The sequence below is a fragment of the Barbus barbus genome (assembly GCF_936440315.1).
Source record: "Barbus barbus genome assembly, chromosome: 3".
Lineage (NCBI taxonomy): Eukaryota > Metazoa > Chordata > Actinopteri > Cypriniformes > Cyprinidae > Barbus > Barbus barbus.
The window spans coordinates 32,723,095-32,746,105 of NC_136731.1; the positions used below are offsets into that span (position 1 = coordinate 32,723,095).

The following is a 23,011-nucleotide window of genomic DNA, read 5'->3' on the forward strand; positions in this document are numbered from 1 at the left end:
TATATATATATATATATATATATATATATATATATATATATATATATATATATATATATATATATATATATATATATATATATATATATATATATATATATATATATATATAAGTTGCCCTGCAGCATTTTTGTCTCTGGATACTCCTGGGAGGCATTATGAGATTAATTTATACATTGTTCAACATATTGTAACGATATTGGTGCATGCGTGTTTCAGATACGGACAGAAAATACTACACATAGCACACAAGCTCGAGAATATCCGAGCTTTCCGCTTACGTTTTAGTCATTATTATTCAATTTTACATATATTAACTTTTTATTTTTACTTATTCTATCCACAAGTTCAGAAACCCCTACGCGTTAGTGGACAGCAGGTGGTGCTGCTGCAATCTCACAGGTAATTAAACATTTCTTAATACAGTTTGTTATTCTTTAATCAAATTGAAGGGTATTTTGTACTATTAATAGTGCGACATAAGGTAGTGAACATAATAGAAGGTAAGTATAATCTCTTTCTCTTACCTGTGCTTTTGCTGGCTCCTATTTTTCTATGCTGACAACAACCTAAGAGACTCATGCGGTGCAAGTTGGATGTCTTGAGTGTTCACACTTCCTCAAGAACTGAACTGTTGTGGTCTCACCTTCATTCACCTTTCAAAGGACAGTGCATCAGCATCAGTAAATTAGCAATAACTTTATTTAGGGGAGTCATGTTATACTTTCATAGCCATCTGGTCCTCTATAGTAACTGGGATGCACCTCAAGCTCACCATTATTTTTGTCTCTTGACATAAAATCTCTTCCTATTATTCAAACAATAGGTAAATTACTATTGTGAAAACTTTGTGCCATTCATCTTTAATAAGTTGTTTTAACTAAGTTAAATGAATAGGTTTTACATATGATTGTTGTCATTTTTATTTATTTTTTTAAGTTTGTTTTTATTCATTTTTATTTTATTATATCCAGTGAAAATTATGTTACCTTGGCAAACACCTGAAATTAAGTGAATTTATTATTATTTTTAATTATTTCAGTTAATGTTTATTGTAAAGAAAATGTAATGAAAAGTAATAAATGTTTGTTTTACTTGACTATAATAAACCTATATTAAAGAAATATAATTAATTTAGAGATAAACCATTTACTACTATTTCAAATCAATGAGAGACAAATGCAAAGGGCTTGGAAGTGTGGATACAAAGATGTTAAAATAAAATAATGCCACATTACAAGTTTGCCATTTTTAAACATTTTTTATTTTAAACCACATTTTAAAAAAAATTCAAAGAAAGTACATTTAATAAATTGCACAAATAACTGTGACCTAAACACCAGCAAATTCAGAAAGGAAAAACGCAAAATTCATGATTAAGAATATCAGAATATATAGAGAATACAAGAAAATAATATTACCAGAACTAAAACAGAAACATTTTTGACAACATACAACACAAACATGAGCAACAAGGTAATATATGTTGAAGTGGAGTGAATACTGGTCCCACATTATATTAAAGTCTTATTTGGACAAAAGAGAATTTCTCCCATTAGTAAGGCCGTTCTCTGCGGTCATGTCTGTGTTCACCCCTGAAAAACACACAACTCAGGCAATGAAATACATTTTTCACTGGTGAATATTATATACTGAAAATCAGTTTTCTACTAAATAACATTTTAACATGCAAGAGTGTGAATCATCAGTAATTTCACCTTGAGTCCATCTTGGCGGGTCCAAATCCTCCCCGGTCACCTCCCCTTCCTCCTCTGAAACCCCCTCGATCGCCACCACGACCGCGGAAACCACCTCGATCAAAACCACCTCTGCCCCTGTCTCCACCAAAACCACCTACAAAATCAGACACATTAAAGCAGCAATCCACTGACTTCACTCAGTCACATACGACTGCAGCATCTTGTTCTTTTTCGCAGAAATGTTTCTCTTTACCTCCCATCGGTGGCATTCCTCCTCCATTTCCCTCCGGTTTGGGAGATTTGCACTGATTACACTCATTTCGCCATGAGAAGTTCAAATTACCACAAGTTCTGCCCACACACAAGAGAAAAGCAACAATATTAAAGCTGCCAGTTGAGATTTGCTATAGTATTTAATACTTTATGTAAGTGTACTGAATATAATTTGTATTACGTAACTGTAAACGCTTCACAATTTGGTGAGAGTTTGCAAACCAACACTTACGGGTTTGAGCATTTCCAGTCTCCTGCTCTTTGCTGCCCACCACCTCCACCGCTGCCGCTGCCACCATTGTTGTCTGGGAAACCACCACCACCTCTTCCACCCCCAAATCCCCCACGGCCCATTGGCCCTGCAAGAGAAGAAAACCATGTCAGGAAAACAAAACAAAGACTAAAAGAAAAAAGGCGATGATTTAAAATACCACAGCGAGATATAATTTTACCTCCTCGACCACGACCACCTCTCATGCCGCCACCACCGCCGCGTCCAAATTCAGCTCTGCGAGTAGCGAAGGACACCTTGATAGGATTTCCATTAAAATCCTTACCTGAGGAGGGAAGATGTCTGTGAATTAGATGTCCATGAAATAAAAAAAAGCTACATAAACGAAAATAAACAGACTCCAAACTTGTTTTAGAGAAAAGGCAGTAGTGTGATCTACTTTGACCAACATACCATCAAACCAATCAATGGCTGCTTTTGCAGAAGGAGGGTCATCAAAGGAAACAGTAGCCTCCCCTTTAAGCTTCCCTGTCTCTCGGTCTGTGTAGAGATTTATCATGGGTAATCCTGTTTTCTTATTGACCTGTGTGAGAGAATGACATTAAGACAAGAACTATGCTAAGATAGTTGCAACACAGTGGTAGTTTTCTCTCGCTTTTCCACCTTGATGATGCCGATCTGTTTGAAGAAATCTGCTACTGACTCCACGGTATAGTTGTCTCCAAGACCTTGCACAAAGATGGTGTTGTTGTCAGAGTTATCCTGCTCCTGCACTGTAATAAAAAAAACAAAAAACATTTATAATCAGGCTTGAAAATGGTGTAATAATGTAAGTAATATACGATTATGTTTTTGACTTACTATTGGGCCCACCAGCTCCATGATCCCTGGGTCCTTTGAAGTGAAAGGAACAGTCATTAATATTATATATTTACACAAACACACAAATTACGCACACTTATATTACTCATTCTTCATCATTGTGGGGGTAATATACTTCTGTACCATCAATTATATATAATGTATGCTCCAAATATAGAAAACTACCTGATGCAAATCTGTAGCTGGATATTTGAGAGAGGAACACCACAAGCACCAACCAACACTACACATTTTCAAAACTGATGAAAATTGGCCAACGTTTGAATAAGTCCGAGGTCTCAAGTGGGAGATTATTTCCACCTATACCAATAGTTGTAGCTTGATTTATACTCATAGGCAATCTGAAATACATATCAGACAACTCCATGAAGTGGCTTTTTACCTCTCATTGGAAAGCGGCAAACCATGCAATAACCATCTAGTTCAAACCCCTGCAACCATAATTTTACAGTCGGCTGTAAAAGTCTATTGGGTCTTTTGTTGTTGTTGGTTTCTTGTCATCTTTATTAGTTGTAGGTATTTGGTCAACTTTAAAACATGCACAACTAATAAGGACAACTTTTAATATTCCACCTTAAAATACCACTGGATACCACTTTGCAACCAGTATCATTCACCTTTTTTTAATGAGGAGTAACTCCATCAGCACTGCACATCACAGTAATAAGCGATATTTGGACACATTACGTCAATGACCATATGTCAATTGGCCATATGAAAAGGTTCTCATTCTCCATCCCACAAAAGCAGATTTCCAAACAGTCAGACACTCTTTTGTGTCATTGCTTTTGCTCTCCGAGTGCATCTAGATATTAGATTTTCCCAGGTTTAGCAACCATTTTTCACAACTTTTATACAATTGCAAGTCATTTGGCAAACCATTAGAATAGTTACCAACACCACTGACGTTTTAAGAAGAGTACGACAATAAACGAACCACCGTCTCACACATTTTACCAGTCTAATCTGAAGACATAAAAAAAATATATATTACTGAAACCGAAATGTTGTACTTTCAGTATTAGGAAATATGACCATGACTCACTGTATTAGACAGCCAGATGTTCCTTAACCCCAAAGTGTAGCAAGCTTTGAAATCACCTTGAAGTTCACCATAAAATCCACCATCTTCAGCAAATATTCTTTCCATACGAAACCCATGACAATTTTCACTGGATCTGGTTGCATGTCAAATTGTATTTGAGTTAACCAGATAAGTTTCAACACCTTTTTACACCTTTAGATGCCATTTGACATAGTTACCAGTTAGAAACCATGTGGAGAACACAAGCATGTTGGTTTCCAGCTGATGCCGTCATGTTCAAACAATTATGAACATGTTGCGCATGTTTCAAACTGTTATAGATTGTGAACATGCTTTGTAATACTGACCCCTTCTATCTCCAGGTCTCCATTCCTGTTGTTTTAGATCATATACTTGTTTCCGTTGTATTATTCCATCAGGACCTTTATCAGACAAGTCCAACACTAAAACCACCTGACACAAATGGATTTGAACAACCTCTAGAATCCAGTTGTTGGCCACCTGAATCCACCTTTTAAAAAGCAAGCGCGTTGGGTGTACAAGTTGGGTGCGTGCAACAAAAAGTGAGATTCAAAATAAATAAAACAATTGTAAAAAATGAATTGGATTCTTCAAAGTAAATTCTAACAATATTATTTTTGTGTGGCTGTTAAACAAATTGGCCCCGTAAAATAAAAATCAGTAAAGGATACAGGAATTTTTCATAAAAATTGATGAATATATTTTAATAACCAATATTCTCCCAGAATTCTGGAGGCATTACATGCATTGTAAGAACAGTCAAGCTGATAAAAGGTATGTGCGCATCACTTCTACTGTTCAACCACCACAAAACGATACTGCCACAGTAGGTGCAAGCATTGAAAAAAGTCATTTTTGCATCACAACTGACTTTTGTTTGCATATCAACTAAAGAATGGTGCTTTTTGATAAAAGTGCATAATAAACCACAACCATCCATTTGGTGTCACCAAAACTATCACGTATCAACCATTTTGTTGCATGTTTCTGAGTCTGCTCACTAGCTTCTCATTCAATAGACTCCTATTACTAAATATTCCTTATATTTTTTCCTTATATTGAGAATATTTTCTGAAGTGTGTAGCGACATTAACAAGAGAAAGAATGTTGAAATAATAGCAGTAATTCACCCAAAAATGTAAATTCTCTAATACCTTCTGTTATGTTCAACAGAAAAAAAAGGAGTTTAGACTTAAACAACATGAGGGCAAGTAAATTAAAGAATTTTAATTTTTAGGCAAAATATCCCTTTAAGATTTTCTATGGTTTTCAAATGAGTTTGTATTTCTTTCTTAACCATCCACAATGAGCATGCTGTTGCTAAATCTATTAAAGCGTAGTTGTTTACCACACACACCAAGTGGTTACCACATTCGTTTCAGTGTATTCTTTTAATGCAAGTTTGTCTGTGACACAACCAGATGCCCACTCCTCCCTCTTTGACCAGGCTCTCTTTAAACCCCTTAATTTCCTTGTTTAAAGAGTTTGTCACTTACCACCAAACTTATTGAATCCTCCACGATCACCCATTCTGATGGAGAAGGAGAGAGAAGTGAGACGAACTGAAGGTTGATGAGGGTAGTGCCCCATTTCACTCTTGAGGCTGGAAAGGCCCCACCCATCTCCATCATCTCTTCTACAAGATCCCCATTGCCCCCTATCCCTGCTGCCCCCTCTCACTAGGTTCACCTTTCCTCATAACCCATAAGGGCTTCTGGGAAACCCTTTTGATATTTCCTTCCCAAAGTCATACAGGCCCCTATATCATAACCATTTGGCCTATTTTGCTCAAAAGAATTACCATTTTTTTTACCGTACAGATTTGCAGTGCATCTGTGAACTCGATCATTTTGTTTCACTAAATTAATTATTTTCTTTTATCAGCTATTTAACCCAAGACCTTCACCCAAACATTATCCGTGTTCTGTTACTTTGGACAGAAACTGCACACACTGCATTCAGTTTTGCATTTAAATTAAGAGACATGACTGAGGTGACCACTCTCCCCCCTTTTGGATGAATCCAACTGTTCCATACTGTTTTGGGATCCTTTTAAGATTTGAAAGGATCTTTAAACATTCCCTAATGCAAAACCTTCTCTTTTTTTGCCCGTAAGTTTTTTTTTTTAATTGATAGTCACACATGCCTAATTTATTCTTGACTAATCTTTCCCAGTTCCCAAGAGCCTGTGTTTCTGTTTTATCTTCTTCAAAAGGATAAGCCTAAATCGCTGAACCTTGTAGAAAACAGCCTAGGAGGAGATTTAAAGATTCATTAAAGCATTGCAACACACAATAATCCTGTAGGAGAGGATGGAGAAGATTTAGAGAACAGGTGTTTTTTTACATGACAGCACCTTAAGGTGTGGACCAGAATGTGGGATCGCAACCAGATGGGGTTTATCATCTGCTGCTTCAAATAGTTATCTTAATGTAACATTTTAACCTTAACCTTCCCATTAATACAATTTTGGGGTGTTTGTGAAAGACTGTATGTTCTTGATACTATGCATGTGCCAATACTTTGGTTTTGGCATCTGGAGGAAAAATGCAGCAGAAGCAGAAACAAACAAGCGTTTTAGCACTCTAACACTCATGTCCTCACTTTCAAGTAGTGATTTGAAGAGGTTTTTTTGCCTTTAAAACATCATACCGAATCAATTTACACCAATAATTCAAACACATCAATGCTACTTTTGAAAAAAAAATTAAAAATCTAGGAAAGCTAAATCAATACAGTCGTTCACAATACTTAAATTTTTTAACGGTGTCAGAACATATTAACATCGTATCAAACCCGAATACCATTATCAGTAGTCCTACTTATAAGAACTTGAAAACTAAAACATAATAAAAGCATTACTGATGAGAAATCATAATGAAAACAAATGTACTACACTTTAACACTATATGTAAACAAAAGGTCAATAAAACCTAAAAAAAATCAAATAAATTGTAACAAATTATAACATTATTAAACTCCTGGTCACAATGTGCAATGTAGACGTGTGAAGGCAAACATGTGATGTGATGCATTCCCACAGACAAGTAGTAAAACGATCAAGTTATTGTCACAGGACAAGTCACGTCCAAACCCATAATTCATTCATTTTTTCCTGGTCATTTATTGCAACTTTCGATTAGTTTTAGTATAATTTTATGTGAACCTTTGGCTGGTTCCATCTTGTGAAGGGTGAAGACATGGAAATATTCAGCACACTGGCACCAACTTAACATCATGTATCATTTTAGGTAAATACATGAATAGGAGAATCACCAATAAATCATACACCAGACCATTCTGGCTCATAATTGGATGCATTTTCTGCATTGAGTATTACTCCAAGTTAAAGTTAAGTAGACCGTAACTTTACACCACAATTCAAGACATCTTAACTGTAGTTAATCAAGGTCTAGGCCACCATATAATTTCAGCCCATCTAATTGATATAGTGCAACACCTTTGGCTATATTTTAACCTTTTACCTTTTGCTTTTTTCCTAAATGAAACGCAGATGCATACAGGTGGACTTTATGTGGTGAAGGTGACAGGAAAAGTGCATGACGTGAATATATGCTTACCCCATTCCTCCTCTGCCACGGGGTCCTCCACGACCACCTCTGTCAAACCCACCCGCTCCTCGACCTCCAAAGCCAACTCCACCCCCGCGACCACGTCCACCTCTACCATCCTGGCTATATCCACCATCCTGGCCACCATAGCCACCGCCTCCACCACCACTCACAGGTGGGGCATCCTGGCTGTAGCCTAGAACAGAAATACAACACTTTGAGATTGAAATACATCACGCCTGCCTTAAACATTCCAGACTTGCACTGCATTAGTACTTTGAAATAACTTTTTGAGTAGATATGTAAGACTTGTTGACACCATATAGTTTATCAGCTGATGTTAAGAGCTTTTTCTAATTTATCTGCATTGGTCGATTGGAAGTATATTGACCAGTGCTGGAGAATAAACTGTGCATGCTCATCTCCTCTACTTTTACATTTAGATTAGGCTACATTTGTTGTCATATAAAGGCTGGAATACACTACACGACTTTGGCCCAATTTATTTTTTTTTGCCCCGAATTATAGTTTGCATATTTGAGTTGACAGTTTTAACAGAAAATCACGCAGTGTGTGATGGCCAAAGACTTTTTTTTTTTCAGTCCATGATTCCATCCAGTCAGAAGATATTAAACATGGTTGATATTTTGAGCTGATTGTAGCACAAATTTTGTAACAAGATGCACATTTCTATGTGACTTTGTGTTTAGAACGACTGGAAAATCTGATAGTGTGTGATCCTCAAAGTCGGCAAGAGTATGATGCCTTGTGATTTAAAATCTTTACAGATGTTAAAAGTTGTGTAATCCAGTCTTAACGCTTAAAGTATATATTTAAAAACTCTAATAATTTAATGGCACTCTTAAGGCTGGGACACACCAAGCAGACGGTCGGCCGTCGGTGAGCGTCTGTCGGGATAGTTTGTGTGTTTGGTGTGCTCCATTCGTTGGGCTTATGTCAACGGAAGTTTGCCCAATTCAACATGTTGAATTAGTGTTGGGCCGTCGGCATGAATGAGAACTCTGATTGGATGTTCAGTTTAGCGAATGAGTCCATGCAGGAGAACTAAAGCGAAAGTGATAAAAACTAGTAAGTAAATGAAGGCGGCACAGACACAAGGCTATTCTAATGTTACGTGATCTTTCACAAGCAACATGAGCCGCTTAAAATGATGAAAGTTATCAACGTTAATGGCATTCAAAATGATAAGCAAGCCCTGCTTTGTTTACGTTTCATATATCTGTGTTTATCTCGTATATCTTAGTTTCAGTTTCTCATTTTGAATGACGCATATTTACTATTGATAGCTGTTGATATAGACAGCAAACTAAAACATGCAGAACGCATGCGGCTGTAGTTTGAGAAGTACAGCTTTTTTGTCCAACGCCGCCGACGTGAGGCGACAACACTGTCAGCTTTCGTCGCCGATAGTTCTTTGAAGTCGGCTTGGTGTGTCCCAGCCTTTAAAGGGACAGTTCACCCAAGAATGAAAATTCTGTCATTATATACTCACCCTCATCTTCAGACCACAAATTTAAATGTTTTGATTAAATCTGAGAGCTTTCTGGCCCTCCATAGACAGCAACACAACTACCACATTCAAGGCACAGAAAGACATCATTAAAATAGTCCATGTGACAACAGTGGTTCAACCACGTCATGCGCTGTGGTGCTCTCGTGAACGTGCGTCGAAGACTGACACGGAAGAGAAGAAATTGTTGAAGTCATTATTTTTGTTTTCTTTGCGCACAAAAAGTATTCTCATAGCTTCATAAAATTAAAGATGAACCACTGATGTCACGTGGACTAAGGGTTTGGAACAACACGAGAGAAATTAATTACAGAATTTTCATTTTTAGGTGAACTATCCCTTTAAACTGAATATTTAGAAATTAAATGGATTTTTTTTTAATCCCGTTTATTATAATGTTATGATGCCTAAATTCACTTGCTTTGACTTATTTTAGTCTTTATGCGTTTCATTTTTTATTTTAGACAAAATACTACAGAATTGTAATATTTCTTTGGAATTTTTTTTTTTAAATAGTCAATAAGGTTTGTGCTTAGAATTACTTGTTTAGTTCTACAACATTTACAAATGAAGCAAATATTTAAGCCACGTTGAGTTGCTTGTTAACAAGTTTCTAAAAAAGAAAAATGCCAATTCTATTCTTAAATTTTGAACTACATACTGTACAGCTCCATTTCCTATTACCATCTAATTCAATATGATGACAATTCTATATGCTAAACGAATCTCTCAAGCTCACCTCCCTGTCCGTACTGATTTTGTTGCCCATAGTTTTGAGGTGGAGGAGAGCTGTAGTTGGGAGATTGGTTGTAAGGCCCTCCTCCATGCTGAGAGGACTGTTGTTGCCCCCCGCTACCCCCGTATCCACCGCTCTGTCCTCCACTGCCACCATATCCACCCCCACCCTGCTGCTGCTGCTGACCATAGCTAGAGGACTGCGAGCTGCTGCCATAGCTGCTGAAACACACAATAGGTTTAACATATTCCACTCAGTATCATCACATTCTGTTCACTAAAAAAAAGCATTGAGCACAAGAATTATCTTTAACAAAACTAGCTTTAGACACATCGACATCCAGCTGAAATCTCACCTAGAGGCAGATGGAGGAGCAGACTGATTCTGGTTATAGCTGGAATAAGAGGACTGCTGGTTGTAGCCTCCACTTTGAGCTGGTGGAGGCTGGCTGCTGTTACTGTAGCCTCCAGAGCTGTAAGATTGACTGGACTGAGTATAGCCCTGAGAGGGGGGCTGAGACCCATATCCTCCTATAAAACGACAAGGATTTAGATATGATGGCCTATTCACAATATTTTCAGTTTAATTAGAGGCATTAATGAATAATACCTGATTGGGACTGTCCATAGCTGGAACTATATCCGCCCTGATTATAAGCAGGGCTGCTCTCTGAGTTTTGGTTGTATCCTCCATAGCTCTGCTGGCTGTAATTTTGGCCGGAGGGTTGACTGTAACTCTGACTGGACTGTCCTCCATAACCACCATAACTGGGCACAACACAAATGTATTATTTTAATCATAAATGTAAGCAATTGTTCAATATTACGATAACACTTTGGGAAGAATGCTTTGAACTTACTCATGGCTTGAGGTTTGGGCATAATCTATAGGGAAAAGACAATGTTCATTATAGATGATGGCTGTTTTTGGTAATTTACAAGTATTTGCAAGATCAAAAATCAGTCTACATTGGCCTTAGGAAGATTATAACTTAGTTCACAACCAAATGAACTTTATTTATTCCTCGATGTCATTCTAAACCTGTATGGCCGTCTTCGGTGAAACACAAATAAGATGTTTTTGTTGTTGTTTATTTGGTCCATACTCAATGGCAACAGATTTTTTTGGATGAACTCATATCTTTTGGATGTCTCACATAACGTTAATTCATTAATATTAATGAGAGCGTTCCTGTTTTTGTCGCGTCTAGTGTATATGGGGTGTCGATAAGCCTAATTAATCATTTATAACATTATTAATTTTTTGAAACTGAACTTAAATCGATGTATAGTGGGCTCGGTGCAAATATAGGTCAGTGGAACAAGCCAGTTAAAATTGAAGGCGCTGTAAACAAAATGGCGGATGCCGACATGTTCTTCGTTTGTTCTTTTTCACAAATTAAACCATAAATGCATCAAATGCCTCTATCGCTTCAGTATCGTGTACATAACATTACTGAATGTCCTCACCGGGCGCGAGTGACCCAAAAATAAGATTTGCGGAAAATTGCGAGGTACGCTTAGCATCAGATGCTGTTTAGGCAAAGCCAATAAAACGCGAAATCATATTGCACTGAACAAACCTTACCATTTGAGGCCATAATCGCGCTTGAAATCGTTTCAGAAGCTTATGCAGAAGACTAGTTTGAGCAATGTTGCTCAGTCACCCTCGGTTACCAATAGTAACTGCGCGACTGAGCCTGTAGGCGGCACCGCTGATGTCATCCTGTCGTACATTCGGTTTTTGGATGTTTACTGAATATTTAGACTACCATTATACAGCAAACGCATGCAATTACACATTTAAAACCACTTGAAAGCCATACTTAAAATGAAATATGTATAAGAAATTAACCCTCTATGGTATGCATTATGTTCTGTTCATTTTTTTTTTTTCAAATACGTTTTTATTACACATGAAATAGCTTCTATTATAAAAATCAAAACTGATTTTTTTAAAAATAAAAATATATTAAAAATATATATATATTGGGGGGTGTTTAGGAAAACGTTGCCATATGGCAACAGTGTACCACAATGGAAAATGGCCAAAAAAAGTAGTTATTCTATTAAATCATTATTATTATTCATTTGAAATGTACATTTCTTTTAGAAATTGATGCATCCGATCTTAATTTCCTCAGAATCTGCCACACACACATACAGACACAAATACACATGCACAAATGCACTCACTGGAGGCTAAACTCATCCTCACTGTCATCACATGGAAGAGCCAACTCTGCACCCTTCCTAGTGCCCTTTCCGTGAAATATTGCTCTATTCATTTTCTGAAAATAATTATTTTCTTATTCATACATAAATACAACTATACTTCAATAAACACTTCAAATAAATAAATAACTGCAATCATATTATTGATGTCACTATCTATAAAAATCCCAATGGGGAAATACATTGTCAATTCCACTGTGGTACAGCGTTGCCATGTGGCAACATTGATATTTCCTCAATTTACAGTAAAACTATGTTAAACAATGTTGATTTGTGAATAAAAATTACTAACCAAAGATTATGCAAAAAAATCCCCTTGAGAAGAGATGTTGAGAAATTAGGTTAACAAAGCAATTTCTGGAGCACTTCATACAGGTGTCCTTCATGTGAAGGTGACAGTAAAGTGTTTTGGAGGAACATTCAAATGTCATTTGACTTAAAAACAGCACATCATTGACTAAGGCCCTTTTAATTACTATATTGCAATATGTTTTTTTTTTTTTGTTGTTGTTTTGTTTTTTGTACCATAAAGGGTTCAATCTTTAAGTATGTGTGAGTCCCAAAAATTATATATATGATGCATTTTTTTTAAAAAGCTCAAAGCGCTTTGCAATGGCTATAACTGTGCATCCTAAAAAAATAATAAACATAAATAAATAAAAACACAACAAAAGGGAAAACACAGGTGGCATTCTAATTTAATATAAATCCTAAAAGTATTAAAGAAGTTAAAATACTGTTACTGAATGCATGATTGAAAGCAGTGGAACACAAAGCTGTAATGTGCAATATTCTGCCTTATGCAATCAAATCAATTTGATTTTTCATTACAAATAATCAATACAAGAAATACAAAAAGATATTGTATTTATCCTGTTAATATGATATTGGCATTTGACAGTGTTCTGAGGTCTTGGTGACATTACTGAAACTGCATAAAAGAAATCTAATTCACAGTAACAACAGTATATAACAACTACATCTGTGCTTAGGAAGGATCAGATGGCCAGATCTCTCCATCATAAACATGTCACATATTACATTATTATTAAAAATAATTAGCAATGCCTCTGAAGGTTTGCACTGGGTACATTTTGTGTCCCACAAAAGCATTCAAAACATGGCAAATCAATGCCACACAAACAAAACTCGTGGTGTTTCAAAACTTGACATTGTGTTTCACATGTACATCGCACATACTTAACTAACATAGCCTACTATCTCCACAAAAGTACTAATGCAAAAGAGAGGCCTAGAACCAGAAGCGTTTGACTTTCACTCCTCTGAGCGTGGCCGAAATAGTGAGCTTCTGGAACTGTGGTGTGGATGAGGCTCGCGAAGCTCGAGACTCTGGAATAGATACCTGGTCGGTTCTTCTGAGCACACCCAAGTCCAAAACTTACAACTCCCGCTTGAATCCAAGTCCCATTGCCACCAGGACAAACCAGAGGGCCTCCAGAGTCCCCCTGTAAGAGACAAATATGGTTTCTACATGCTAGGATAAGTCAGTACAATGGCTGTGTGATAGTATCACATACCTGACAGGAATCCTTGCCTCCCTCCATGTATCCAGCACAGATCATGTCTGATAGGATGCTGACTGTTACTAAATCAGATGACAAAATCTGATACATTGACTGGCAGGAGGACTGGTTGATAATGGGCACCTGCACTTCCTGTAGCGCCCCGACTCCAGTGAGGGAAACTATTTAAAGGAAAAACACAGTGAATGTGAAATACAAAATGCAAATAATAATCAAATGTCCAAAACATTGTTAACCTAACATAACATAAAATAGGGAATAGATCTGTGATAAGGCTTTGTCTGGACATTGTTTTTTTCTTTTTTTGAATGATCGCTATATCAAATATGTATTTGCTACTGACAGAAAGCAGTCTTATCTCTTATCTATCATTTCCATGTCAAATCATTTTTATCTTTTCCATGCAGCAGCAATGGGCAATTTGCGTAAATGCAAGGCATCAAGAAACTTTGTTTCTCACTCTGGAGGACAATAAATTAATCTTCAGAATCTTATATTATGTTCTGGATTGATTTCAGAGATGTCAGAAATACTGGATAACATGTTTTTCTTGAAATTGTGTCTTTTTCTTATTTAGGGTCATGAACATGCCTGGAAAGTGTCGACACTGACTGCTGTTCATAGACAATTTCTATTATGATTAGGATGTTTGAGGGTCAGTTTGACCTGCCCATTTCATTCTTGAAGGCAGCTGTATAGACTGCAAATAAAAACTTTTTTATGCATCTCGTAATGTCATGGTCTCAGCTGCCTCCTAAGGATATTTACATTTATACATATGTCAGCTGAAGAAACTGCATTGCATTAAAGGCATACATTTTTATCAGTTAATGCGTGTTCAAGTTAGCTGGAAATTGAACCCATGATTCTGGTGTTGCCAACAACATGCTCTACTCTTTGAGCTTCAGGAGGAGACACAAAAATGTTTTAAAACAGTTACAATACTGTTTATAATATTTACATATTATTAAATAAAGTTCATTTTTATATACAGTTTTAAAACTCTAACATTCTCATGTTTGTTTATTTGTAATAGGTGAGAAGTATTATTGTTCAAGGTTTGCTGTGTTTTTGTTTTGTTTTGTGCAGATTTTTTGTTTAGTTTGATTTTCATATTGTGATTTTTGGTCAGTTTGTCCCAACCCTAAAGATCTTCACCAGACTTGGAACCTTCTGTTATACAACTAGAGGGGGAAAAAAAACTATATTTGAGTGAAATAAATATGCTCTACTCATTCCTCTTGCTTTTTAAATATTTCTCCTCCTCCTACCACTACAGAAATGAAACAGAAATCCAGCTGTCACTCCAAAGAAAAAAAATCCACATTCACAAAACCTTTGGCATGACTTTAAACAGTAAAATCTGTTAGTTTCCCCTTATTTCCTTTATGATGCACTTACCCCCCTCCTGAGAGTCTCCCCAGCCCGTGACGTAGCATAAGGTTCCACTGTTGAACTGGAATCCAGCATATGGCAGACACACAGGCTGGATCCTGTCTGACCAGGTGACCGGAGAGCGCAGCTGCACTAAGGCTACATCTCTGCCCTCCTGAGGGGTTGTGTATCCTTCTGGAACGACCACTCGCTGCACCTGACTGACCATCTCAAACTGGTTATAGCCGTTGAGCAGATGGCGTCCCATGTACAGGCGATACGAAGACACTTCTGAGGGCCTGAGGACAGGAGATAGAGAACATTAACTTCTCTGTAATCAACACTGTCATTGATGATATGATGATACTTACTTAGGAAAGCAGTGTGCAGCAGAAAGGACCCAGTTTTTTGCAATTAGGGATCCACCGCAAATATGACCTTTGGCTCCCAACTGAATGTCCACTTGCCACGGCCATGCCCCTGCTGATGCTTCAGCTCCTCCCACGATACGTTTCCCTAGCGGAGGCCTGCCGCACACTTACGTGAACAGGTCAGAGGAGATAGTACATACACAGTAGAGATTTTCTTACCAGATCACACCTGCCCTACAACACCCCTAGAGTATCATTACATCTTCTCACTATATTAATGAGGAGATACACAAACAGGAGCATAAGGCGTGAGTGAAAACTGTTGTGGGTAAGGTTACAAACTTAAAGAGGACGAGGAGAACGTTTTTAAAGGTCAAAGACGTGATGCTCTTTTTTTTTTAATCCACATATTTTTAAACTATTAAAAATGCATGAAAATTAAATTCAAACAAAAATGAGCTTTTCTTTACTGTGATGAACATGTTTTGACTTTGTGTCATTTGGATTTAATCTTTTGGATATGTAAATGAAGCTTTAAATATAATGCAAGGCATTTTGGATTGGGAATCGAAAAGCAATTCCAATTCCAGAATTGGATTGGATACTTCTTGTAAAATTTAAATTCCACTTATCAATTCCTGTGTGCTTTTTTCAGGTGGCAAAAAGAGGCTGTTAAAAATGTATTTGTCTTCGAATCATTCATTCAAAAGATTCATTCAAAAACACTGATTCATCAAGTAATGAAACAAGTCAATCTTGAGTAAATCCTTGAACCGTTCCATTCATAAATTCAATTAGATTTTGTTTAGTTGTCAATTTTTTTTCTCCAGAATCATGAGAACTACAACTTCCATAAAAAAAAAAAAGTTACATTTATCCAGAATCATGCAACTCTATTTTGCACACAAACAGCTCTTAATGGAGTCCAGTTTTTATGTAGCCGGCTGATTTTTGTTCATGTTATTCATCAGTAATTACATTTTTGCAAAAAGAGACACAGAATAAATATGTTTGATATCTAAATGATTGAATGATTTTTTTAACCACATTGGAATCGAAAGAGGTAATTGATAAGAATCAGAATTTGAATTGATAAATTCAAACAACGCCCAACTCTAACTGACATGCAGGAAGGGCAGTTTTGTAGTCATGTGACAAGAAAACTGTAAAACATACATTAGAAGACCAATATAGAAAAACCAAGACATATATATATATATATATATATATATATATATATATATATATATATATATATATATATATATATATTTTTATAATAAAATCGTTATGTCTTGTTTAGGTTAAACCGAGTAGCCTTTAAATAGGCCTATTATTCTACCCTGAAAAATATTTGAAGACTTTTGTTATTGAAATCGATAAGTATTTGGTGCCAGTATTTTATTAATTAATTTAAATAATTTTATTCACTTCTAGTCATTTTTTAAATCATTATTAAACAATCGTATTAAAACAACATGAGTACAAAGATTACATAAGAACACGACACTTTAAAAAAAAGATCTTTAAAAGATTTCTTCTTCATCTCAGATTTTCTCATCTGTCAATGACATAAAATGAAAATAATTACCTTGTGCCACACACGTTGACAGACCTGAAGTTTTTAAGACACAGATAGAAAAATTATGAATTTAATTAATGCATTGAATCAAATAGGCTAGTTGTAGTAATAGTTGTACTACACCCTGTAAGACTTACCAGTTAACATCAAGACAAGAATCTGAAGCCAAGAATCACTCATTCTGTTCAGTAGGGAAAGTTTCTGTAAATAATCATGTTAATAAATATACTGGGCTATAATTTGCCCTTGTGACCCTTATTGGGCTCTAATTCAACAACAACAAAAAATCCCCATTGTTATCAAGAGTTAGGTCCAAAAACTTACTTGTAATGTGTGAGGTCCAATATCACCCAAAAAATATCCAGAGTCACATATATTCGAACAGTAAAAAATGTCAACTTAATTTTCTAACGCACAAGAAAAAGTCCTCGAACATCAGAGGACCCTCGAGCCAAGTTATGATTTCTCCTTCTGAGAACGAAACATATTCGTATCTCTTCGACATTAATTTACATTTGCTGAGAGCTGAAGACAAAGGAGGTGATGTGATCGAGAAGTAAGAAAAGACCAGCGAGTGAAAACGCAGGAATCTTTACTTGCTAGAAAGTACCTGTGCGTTTCTACCTGCTGCCAGCGTCCAATCACAGCGCGCCGTCTCAATCCCCTCCCAAATAATGAGCCCGTTGTTCTCGGCAGAAAGAAGACTCGCACACAGTGAGAGGAGGAGAGGGGAGCAGATTTACTGCCCTAGGCCTACGTGTCGCTCGGTTAGACTGAGGTTATTTTTTGCTAATAATGAACTGAATTTTGAGTAATCTTTTCTCAAGCCACACAATATTAGGCTATTTTGTCGTCGTTGATCTTACGCTGTTTTACAGTCAGTCTAAAACATGTTTCATATTCAAAATACTTGCAGTTTGTTGTTTTTATAACATCTTGTGACAATAAAGAAAATAAAATTAAATAAAAAAGACAATTTTTTCTATTTTTAGATGCAACGTTTACACTATTACTTAAATTATTAAAATGAAACATTATGCAATTTAAGCAAATTGTGAAAATTAAAGTTTTACTACAGTAACCATTTTTTTTAGCAAAACAACAGTAACTAATTTTTCATTGTTTCAGTACAGTAACCATATTTTAATCACTGTATTCACATTAAAACCAAGGTTATACAAATTACTGGTTAAAAGAAGTCTGCCAAAAACACCATTGAAACATCTAGAACACAGTTTACGATTTTAGTGAAATAATAATGAATAAATAAAAACAATAATAATAATGCTTTATTAAATAAATTGCCATTAGTAAGAATGAAACCGTATAAGGTTAAGTGTCAGTGGTGTAAAAAACATTTAAGTATTATAACTAAGTTATTGTTCCTCAAGCTGAAGGGCCAGTCATTTGACCCTCTTTATCATATATATCGATATAGCTCTTATTCTCAGTACAGTGTATATAGCGATCAACTTTCACCTAAAAGCCAGACAGGTGCTTCATGTGAAACAGTAATTCTATACTGCCAAATGAATAATTCAGCATAATGTAGCTTGACTTTACAACTTTCTTCTTCCAAAAGCCATGCAAACATGAAGGGGAGTCTGGTATAAATATTAAACTACATCACAGAACTGAAGTACCATACTGATGCACTCAAACGTTATTTTAAGTAAAGATGACTCATAAACAATGACATGAATAATACTATTCATTTATTTAAAAAAAATAACACATTACAATGCGAATGTACAATCTTAGTCCTTTCCCTCTTAGAGAAAGTATTCCTACATGACATTTAGGTTAGCGGTGAAAAACATCTTGGGTGAAAGGGCCGTTTCACTCTTTTCATTTTTGCGACGATCACTTTTTAGAGAACTTGGCCTGCTTGTGTTTGGGAGGTGCCCATTTCAAACAATGTGTGTCCACTGTAGAAACAAAATGTAAATGTTTAAACTTTTAAAAGCATGTTAACCCCTTATATAAAGCAAAGAACAGAACAAGGGGCAGATCGGTTACCTGTTATTGGTGGTTTCTTGTACTGGGCACTTTTGAGATGTTCCTCTACAAGTTTTGGTGTGACACAGATGACATGTTGACCTTTCCAATACTTGACCATGTTCAGAGACTGTAGTGTGCTGATAATGTCACTCTGAGTAATGCTTGTCATCTGACTGTGGGTGTAGACATTATGCATTAGTTAGATCTCTTCATCAAAGCCTTGGCCCTTAATTCTCCATGCAACCTCATGCATTCGTTTACATGCAGGTTTGTTCATGTTTATGGGACTGGATGTGTACCTGAGGTCTTTGATGGACAGCGTCCCTCTGAAGTCTCGCAGAATCTCTAGGAGTACCCAAGACCAGTAACTCCTGTAGCTCAACTTCCCCAAGTCTGACAGAGGCTTCTCTGGAGACCCCACCATACTCTCAAGCTTAGATAACTCATAACCTGAGAAGAATATGACAAGTTATCAGTGTATATGCTTATAATAGAAGGGAACATCTGCTGAGAGGTGAATCAGGGCTGAAACCTACTGAATGCAATTAGAAATTTCCCATATCCTCTTCTCTGGTATGGAGGAAGAGTGAGAATACAAGCGACATTGTTCCCATCTGGAGACTCCTTCTCCTGCTTGTCAAGAATACATTGTTAATCAAGATACAAATGAACAGATACGCTGCAAAAACAAACCAACAAAGCAAACACTTTACCTTAGAGAAGTAACCCACAATATGTGCTCCCTGTTTGTTGACTTCAGTGAGGATGTAGAAGATGAATGGTTCTACATCAAAGTAAAGTGTTTTATGATCCAGAAAGAGCTTTGCCAGGAGACACAGATTCTGACAGTAGATCTACAGTGAGAAGGAGAGTGAGAATGACAAACTGTAGGGAAAAGTTACCCCTGCATAGGGATTTGAAATGTGTCACAAAATAATTTGTTTCTAGGTTTCATTTTAATGGCAGGTGTGATCTGGCTCACCTTATGGTCCTTCCCATCAACCTCGTATACTGAGATATTGTTTCTGCGATAAATCTCTTTGCCTGGAGGCTGACGCCACTGACATTGCGACTGAAACAGGAGCCATTCAGGAACAAAGAAACAGGAAAACAAGACAGTATAAATTCAACAAGAACATTAACCTTACTCTGCAAAACCAGAAATGCTATAAAACTAACACAAAAAAACACAATTTAAAATCAGCTGATTGATAAAGAACACTGATCTAAGATCAAATGCTTGTAAGATTGATGCTTGTCTAATTGCCTCTTTATAATGAATCGCTTATTGTATTCCTCAATTGTAAGTAGCTTTGGATAAAAGCATCTGCTAAATGAATATATGTAATATAAAAAGCACTACAGGAATGAGCCAAAACCCAAACAAGACAGGATTTTTGCACTTCCAGTTCCATTGTCCTGACGTCAGTGGGTTTTTTGAATGGGCTTTTAGTTAAATGCCTGAATTAAGGTCTAATACATACACAATCTATTCTACAAGATAAAATACATCAGCAATACACCATTCAAGATTTTTTTAAACATTTACACATCCTAAAAAAGGAGACTGCTAATAAGTGCCTATATGGGACTACAGATGTTGGTAGGGACATTAAACAGGAGCATTAATCATGCTAAATAGGAAAACTCATCTACACACTAGCCTGCTTTTGCAGTCTTCTTGTGTTTATAATCACACTTTTGCAAACCATCTTAACGAAAACTTTTCAAGATTTTAATAAAGATTGAAAGATTTGTCACTCAGTGGTGGTGAGACAGAAGTCACCCAGCTGTGGTGTAGTTTGTTTATAGCTTTATCTTTTTATTTCTGGTGATTGTATTTACATGTAATTCATAAAAGTTGTGTTCATTTGTTAAGATTGTCTTGATGAACATGTCAGAATCATAAACTTTTGTTGGTCACAGAGCTTTTTTTTTTTATTCCAAAATCTACTGGACAAATCCTGTTGATTTTTTGTTGACAGAAGTAGGGTGATGCTAACTTCTGGGTATGCCTATAAAAATACCTCATCACTGCTGCACTCTATTCCACGCCACTAAATTCATTAGATGCATAGCACCCCCTATGGTTTAATAACAGGCATAACTGTGTGAATCAACAACAAAACCATTGTGTGAACTGACCAGGTGGTATCTGAAAGTCTTCTCATACTTCATATACTTCAGGCAGTATTCACAGATCCAAAGCTTGGGCTGTTTTCCATAGTCCTCTGGGAATGGAGAGAAGTACCATGCATCAATCTCAAAGTTTCCAATCTGGATCTTATCCACATATTTTACTTTTGTGATCTGAAAATAAAAGCAACATTTTTGATAACAATGACAAAACGGATAGACATAGTTTGTTATTGATATTCATGGAAAACACCACAAGCATTGTGATAATGCAAAGCAGTTTTTTTTTTTTTCAGTGAGTTATGCACATGTTGCCCCCTCTTACCGCCTCATGCTCTTTCTCCAGGGCTGCCGTAGTGGGGTCCATCTCTGCATAGGTCTGAAAGAAGAAAAGCAGTCATCAAATAATTACACATGTTGCTATCAGACTGCTGGGGCCCTCCTCAGACAAAACACTGATCAACACTGTGTCATTTAGATGTGCAGAAATGTGATGACAGGTACCTTCTGAACATGGTTGATCTCGTCATGTTTACGCTTCTGGTTTCGGGTGATCTTCCTCTCTGGCTGGTCCACAAGTTCACCTCCACCACCTTCCTCCACACTCTTTCTCACTGCGTCTTTCACAGTCTTTGTCAGTGCCAAACGAGCCTTTCCAACCCACTCATCTAAACGTCTGTTAACTGCAAATGACAAAAGAGAGCTTGTGCTCAGTGAATCTGTATTACACAAACCTGTAAAGCCATAAATGATCAAGCAGTTCCACTCACATCCAACATAGTGGACATAAAACTCTTCTCTGCCTTCCTGCTCATTCAGCCTAAACTGAATAACCTCTGCTGAATCTGAAAGAAAAGTAGAAAAATTTATAAATAAAGAGTATATGCATGCATATTTTGGGTTTGCATGGGCTGTAGCTTATGCATTTCTCAATCAGCACGGTTTTCATAACAATAACGAATAAATGATTATACATAAGTACTACAGAATTTAACCACAAATGACAAATTAAGTATTTCTGAAATAATATCATCATAAGCATTTTCCTTTATGAGCTTACGCCATGTTTTGTCCGCACGCTGACACAGATAAGTCCCCCCGATTTCTACTGACACCTCCTGCTCTCTGCCACCGTGCGACACTCCATCCCCGGAAGGCGGCGTACTCGAGCCCGCGGCTTCTCGTTCTCGATCAGCGGCCTCCGCCTCATCCTCTTCCCCGCCACTGCCGTTTGATGAACATGTAGCTCGCGTTCCCGTCTCCAAGCTTCCTCGGTCGGTTCCAGCGTGACCAGCGTCTATTTCAACGTCCATTCGCTCTTCTGAACCGCAGTTATCGTATGAATTGTTCATGTTTGGGTGGCGATTGTTGGACATCGACATCGCTACGCCAGACATCTTTGTCCATTTGAAAACATTGCGTAGTACGCCGCGTTTACTCGCGCATGCGCAGTGCGACTTAAGTCCTGGTTTCTTTTGTGTAGTAGTGCCACTGTTTTGTTTCACTTTATATTTATTTCAGTAATACCATTCAAAAAGTGAAACTTGTATATTAAATTCATTCATTACACACAGACTGATATATTTCAAATGTTTATTTCCTTTAATTTTGATGATTATAACTGACAACTAATGAAAGTATTACTGAAATAAATCAACTTTTTCATGATATTCAAATTTTATGACCAGCACCTGTATATATTTTATATAACGTATTTTAACAGGAACAAACACATTATACATTTTGATAGGTTTGTTAAAATTGCAAATATTTATAT

The 23,011-nt window shown here is 36.6% G+C and overlaps 3 protein-coding genes across 3 annotated transcripts; all 3 read right to left on the reverse strand.

The window, feature by feature from the left end:
* Positions 1–1,244: 1,244 nt before the first annotated feature.
* Positions 1,245–11,714, reverse strand: LOC306845635 (uncharacterized protein). The gene is made up of 15 exons (XM_079378542.1): positions 11,580–11,714; positions 10,852–10,876; positions 10,602–10,759; positions 10,348–10,522; positions 9,996–10,210; positions 7,735–7,921; positions 5,650–5,684; positions 3,067–3,099; positions 2,869–2,978; positions 2,659–2,788; positions 2,426–2,530; positions 2,206–2,332; positions 1,954–2,051; positions 1,719–1,854; positions 1,245–1,595 (listed from the first exon to the last, which is right to left on the reverse strand). Exons 1-15 carry the CDS (start codon positions 11,590–11,592, stop codon positions 1,556–1,558), a joined length of 1,587 nt encoding a protein of 528 aa, XP_079234668.1. The 5' UTR covers positions 11,593–11,714; the 3' UTR covers positions 1,245–1,555.
* A 386-nt stretch (positions 11,715–12,100) lies between these two features.
* On the reverse strand, positions 12,101–17,244 carry LOC306858754 (prostasin-like; the record flags this gene model as incomplete). Its single annotated transcript, XM_079399450.1, has 6 exons — positions 12,101–12,138; positions 13,590–13,692; positions 13,765–13,931; positions 15,172–15,443; positions 15,516–15,681; positions 17,235–17,244. 6 exons carry the CDS (start codon positions 17,242–17,244, stop codon positions 12,101–12,103), a joined length of 756 nt encoding a protein of 251 aa, XP_079255576.1.
* A 1,552-nt stretch (positions 17,245–18,796) lies between these two features.
* On the reverse strand, positions 18,797–22,678 carry LOC306851472 (histone acetyltransferase KAT8-like). The gene is made up of 11 exons (XM_079387732.1): positions 22,295–22,678; positions 22,005–22,079; positions 21,739–21,917; positions 21,560–21,613; positions 21,244–21,408; positions 20,081–20,170; positions 19,812–19,952; positions 19,635–19,728; positions 19,398–19,548; positions 19,117–19,271; positions 18,797–19,025 (listed from the first exon to the last, which is right to left on the reverse strand). The coding sequence occupies exons 1-11, from the start codon at positions 22,629–22,631 to the stop codon at positions 18,961–18,963; spliced, it is 1,506 nt and encodes a 501-aa protein (XP_079243858.1). The 5' UTR covers positions 22,632–22,678; the 3' UTR covers positions 18,797–18,960.
* Between the last annotated feature and the right edge of the window lie 333 nt (positions 22,679–23,011).

What these genes read in the sequence shown, in the direction of transcription:
- LOC306845635 (XM_079378542.1), bottom strand. An exon ending in AGGATTCAATAAGTTTGGTG is followed by an intron (nt 3,100 to 5,649) that starts GTAAGTGACAAA and finishes TTCACTTCAAAG; the next exon opens with GACCCAGGGATCATGGAGCT. An exon ending in AGGTGGTCGTGGTCGAGGAG is followed by an intron (nt 2,333 to 2,425) that starts GTAAAATTATAT and finishes CTTCTCTTGCAG; the next exon opens with GGCCAATGGGCCGTGGGGGA.
- LOC306851472 (XM_079387732.1), bottom strand. Translation starts at nt 22,631, where the DNA reads ATGTCTGGCGTAGCGATGTCGATGTCCAACAATCGCCACCCAAACATG. An exon ending in GCGTGCGGACAAAACATGGC is followed by an intron (nt 22,080 to 22,294) that starts GTAAGCTCATAA and finishes CTTTTCTTTCAG; the next exon opens with ATTCAGCAGAGGTTATTCAG. An exon ending in GAAATTTCTAATTGCATTCA is followed by an intron (nt 19,549 to 19,634) that starts GTAGGTTTCAGC and finishes TATTCTTCTCAG; the next exon opens with GTTATGAGTTATCTAAGCTT.